Genomic DNA, 4,325 nt, shown 5'->3' on the forward strand with positions numbered 1-4,325 from the left:
GCACATACTGTGTACTTCCTTTCTTTGGGATGTAGAAAGTATGGCGAATTCTGCTAAATTTTACATGTAATTTATAAAGTGGGTTTATATAAATTATTCTTTCAATTTAAAAATGATTAGTACAAATACACAAATACTTCTCAGAGAGAGCATATAGTCATTTTTTTAAAATTTATCTTATTTGTGATGGGGTGTCACTACATAGCTCTGGTTGTGGTGGAATTCACTCTGCACAGCAGGCTGGTCTTGAACTAAGAGGTTCACCAACCTCTCATGTTCTGGGATCAAAGTCAAGTGCCACCACCAACCAGCCATAGTTTTTTTATACTTCATAAGATTTATCTGAAAGAGTTGAAGGTTTAATAGTATCTTCTCTGCTGTATTTTCCATGACCATCTGGTATTTTTTATACTATCACTAATATATCTTTGAAATATATTATTAAAATAAAGCTTAGGTATTGTAGAAATTTTCAAATAACCTACAAAATTTTATCTAATATTTTAAAACATTAAAAAAGAAATGCAGTCTCTGGAGGCATTTGTGTGGTCTGACCTTGGGCATCTAGGGACACTGTGTTTGTGCTCAGTTATTGAGATAAGTAACCTTGCAGCTGTGCCCAGCCCTAACTGATTTCCAGTGATTTGCATGCACTCATTGCACAGCCTTGAGGACTTCTTTATATACTAGTCCTGTTCTGTACTCTTGTCATTGCAGTCAGGAATCAGAATGGACATGAGGGCCCCTGTTCTGCTTCTTGGGCTCCTGTTGCTCTGGTTTCCAGGTAAAAAAGAAGCATCATATGAACTTCACTGTTACACTGAGATTAGTGTTGATAGGAATTTGTGGGGGTTACATTCTTATCATACTATGTGGATATTTATCATATATCTTTTCCTAGGTGGCAGATGTGACATCCAGATGACCCAGTCTCCTTCTTCCCTGTCTGCTTCTCTGAAAGATAGAGTCACCATCACTTGTCATGCCAGTAAGGGTATTAGTGATTATTTATACTGGTTCCAGCAGAAACCAGGGAAAGCTCCTAAGCGCCTGATCTACTATGCATCCAACTTAGCAGATGGGGTCCCATCAAGGTTCAGTGGCAGTGGGTCTGGGACAGATTTTACTCTCACCATCAGCAGCCTGGAGCCTGAAGACATTGCAACTTATTACTGTCTTCAGACTAATGAAGTACCTCCCACAGTGATACAAGTCATTACATAAACCCCCATGGAAGGAGAAGTGAGAGGCTGGGCTTTCCCAGCTGCTCCTCCTCATGAGTCACTCACTGAAACTATTTCTCATTTGCCACCAGAATTTTAGCAAAGCTCATAGAGAGACATTTATTTTTGTTATTAAATAGACTATTTTGTTGTAGGTTTGCAGAACTGAAGAGAGGTAAAAATGTCCTCTCTTTACCATTACTACCTTTCTTTCTCTGCATCTCCAGCAGTTAAGAGTTTTGATGAATATCTGACTTAACAGAGGACATTCCCTGTGAGGAGTCTAAGGTGAATCAATAGTTGGAACTCATACAGAACACTGAAAGCTTCTGTGGACATTGCTTCACGCATTACTTAAAATCAGAAAATAAGTTTCTAATCATCAGTATTTAAATGGCAAGGAAATATTACTGAGAGAAGCTGACAGCAGAAAAGTTTCCTAGTCTTCTCCCAAAATCTAGACCTCATGTATCAGATAAAGAGAAGTCTGTTTAAACATGATTCTCTGATGTGTTTTGAAATACCATTAGTGGGCTATTCATGCTCTAAAATGTCTACAGTACTTCACTTAGAATTCTAATGGCTCCTAGGTCCAGTGTTCTGCTTACAAGTATAAACAACATTGAACAACAATCATATGACTTTTAATCACACTGTGTGATGTGGAATATAGATCTGTTTATATGAAATAAGAGGAAGAAAATTGTTGTCTGAAACAGGCTCCCAGAGGTGGTGTTAATAAAGAATCAATAGCATGACATCGGAAACTATAAATTTCTATATTCCATTCTGTTGTCTTTAAATATTGTGTTTGGGTAAGATCTATTTTCTGTCTCTATGGGGTTCCATCCATCTACTTGTTTATCTGTGCACCAACAGTACACACAGAGTTAATTACTATAGTTTAATACAAGAGAGAACAATCAACATAATATACTTTTCTAGGTTTCTGTTTTCCTATCTATGTTGTCCCTTGACTTTCTACTTGAATTATAAAGTGAGTTTATCAATTTTAGATACTCTATTAGCAATATGAATTGTAGTACATTGACTGTATGTACAAATCAGGGAAGGTATTTCTTTAAAAGTGGTTCATGGAGCTGGACAGAAAGCCCAGTGGTAAAGTGGTATTGGAAGTCCTTCTGTGTATGTATTGCTTTTATTGGTTAATGAATAAAGCTGTTTTCAGGAAATGTCTTAACAGAGTAAAGCCAGGTGGGAAATCTGAACACAGATTTGGAGAGAGAGTAGACAAAGTCAAGGAGAAGCCATGTTGTCACCACAGGAGCCATTTGCCTCTGATGGTGCCTAGAGCCCTCAGAAACTTTGCCAGTATGCCATGATCTCATGGTGATGCACAGATTAATGAATATGGGTCAGTTTAGGATATAAGGGCTAGCTAGAAATATGCTTAAGCTATTGGTCAAACAGTATTGCAAATAATATAGTTTTTGTGTGATTAATTTAGGTCTGAGTAGTAGGAAACTAATGAGTGGCCCCCCATAAAGTAAAGAGTAGCTGATTCTTTTAAGGAGGCCATAAGCTTGATTCTCAGTACCTACATGGTGACTCCCAGCTATCTTTATTTTTAGTTCCAGGGACTAGTGTAGCACCTTCTGTCACCTGAAGCAATAGACATGCAAACATTTTGTTTACAAAGGAGAATATTTAGAGAGGATTACTCTTGGGTCCTGCTGGTGATCACATGTATTCTATTCATGTATGAGAAGAGAGAGGGGTCTTATCATACAGGATGGAGTCTGTGAGGTCTATGTCTATTAGAGGGAGGTTTCATGTAGGAGAGAACTTGTTCTCTAACGAAGATTATTATAGATAGAATGGGTTGGTATGATTTATGCCTTGATCCTGCTTAGGATTTTCAATCCACTTGGTTTGCTAATAAGGGAATTTTAGCATATAAATTATTGTACGTAATAATAGACAACTTGTTTGAAGTAAATATCAAGAAAGAGAACATAAGGATTGTTCATGAAGCATGCCTTTAACCTTGAGCTTCTCTGTCTTTATTTCAGTTTCCAGATGTGATATTGTCCATCCTCCATTCCTGCCAGTCTTGGAGATCAAGTCTTTATCTCTTGCAGGTCTAGTCATAGCCTCATAAAAAGTTTGGAATGGTACTTTCAGAAGCCGGGCCAGTCTCCACAACCCTGATATACAAGGTTTCTAACCAATTTTCTGGAGTCCGTTTAACGGTAGTGGGTCAGGGAATGATTTCACACTCATGATCTGCAGAGTGGAGCCTGAGGATATATGAGTATATTACTGCTTCCAAGGTTTACATTTTTATCCTACAGTAATTCTGACCCTTACAAAAACATTTCTTCTTATAGTGGCCCAGATACCAAATATGTTACTTACTGGCCTTTATGAGAGGTGGTAACTTACTCCAGATTATTGGATGCAGCTGAGTAACTTGGAGCATGAGTACCTGCCTTGGCAACACCTCAAGGATCATGCATCTCAGTTCTCTTCAGCTTTTGTGATGGTTAAATTGTCACAGGAGAATGGTGAACAGGCATTTTCTCAGCAATTAGGAATAAAGGTGACTGAAGACCCATTCTGTTTCTACAGCTCTTGTCTACCTTATCATTCCAAATTATCCAGGAAAGAGGAAAAATTACTGAGACATGTTCATTTTTAAACTGTCCCCACGTATTATGCTTTTGACTTAAATTCCATTTTATTAATATAGTATTTTAGATTCTACTCTCCTTTGTTTTCTCTTTGTGTGAAATGTTTGTTGATTCCATAATTTCAAAGTATAATTTGCTCACAAAGGGTTCCTTTTCTTATGAATAAGTAGTTTTTTTAACTCCACTCAGCTATTGTTACTATTTTGACTCCATGTTTTATTCCAAGTACATGTAGGAACATATCCATGCTAGCATATTCTGGTTGTTTTGAATAATTCTCTTGCAGAGGAGCAGACTACTAGTTCTTACATTTACCTCAGAGTGAAAAGGTGGTCCTGTCTCTATGATTCCTCAGACTGAATGCTATGAGCTCCTCTCTCCTCCTACCTCTCTCCATCCAACCATATCCCTTCCTAGCCTTCCTTCCATAGTGTTGGGATTAAAGGTG

At 37.7% G+C, this 4,325-nt stretch overlaps 1 gene segment (V, D, J or C); it reads left to right on the top strand.

Annotated features, from left to right (window-relative positions):
• The first annotated feature begins 729 nt into the window (after positions 1-729).
• LOC121432682 lies at positions 730-1,224 on the top strand. The segment is given in 2 exon segments: positions 730-784; positions 902-1,224. Coding segments are annotated over 2 exon segments (378 nt in total).
• The last annotated feature ends 3,101 nt before the right edge of the window (positions 1,225-4,325 follow it).

This window comes from Microtus oregoni, unplaced genomic scaffold, assembly GCF_018167655.1.
Source record: "Microtus oregoni isolate MIOR12 unplaced genomic scaffold, Mior012 000002F_ref0000024, whole genome shotgun sequence".
NCBI lineage: Eukaryota > Metazoa > Chordata > Mammalia > Rodentia > Cricetidae > Microtus > Microtus oregoni.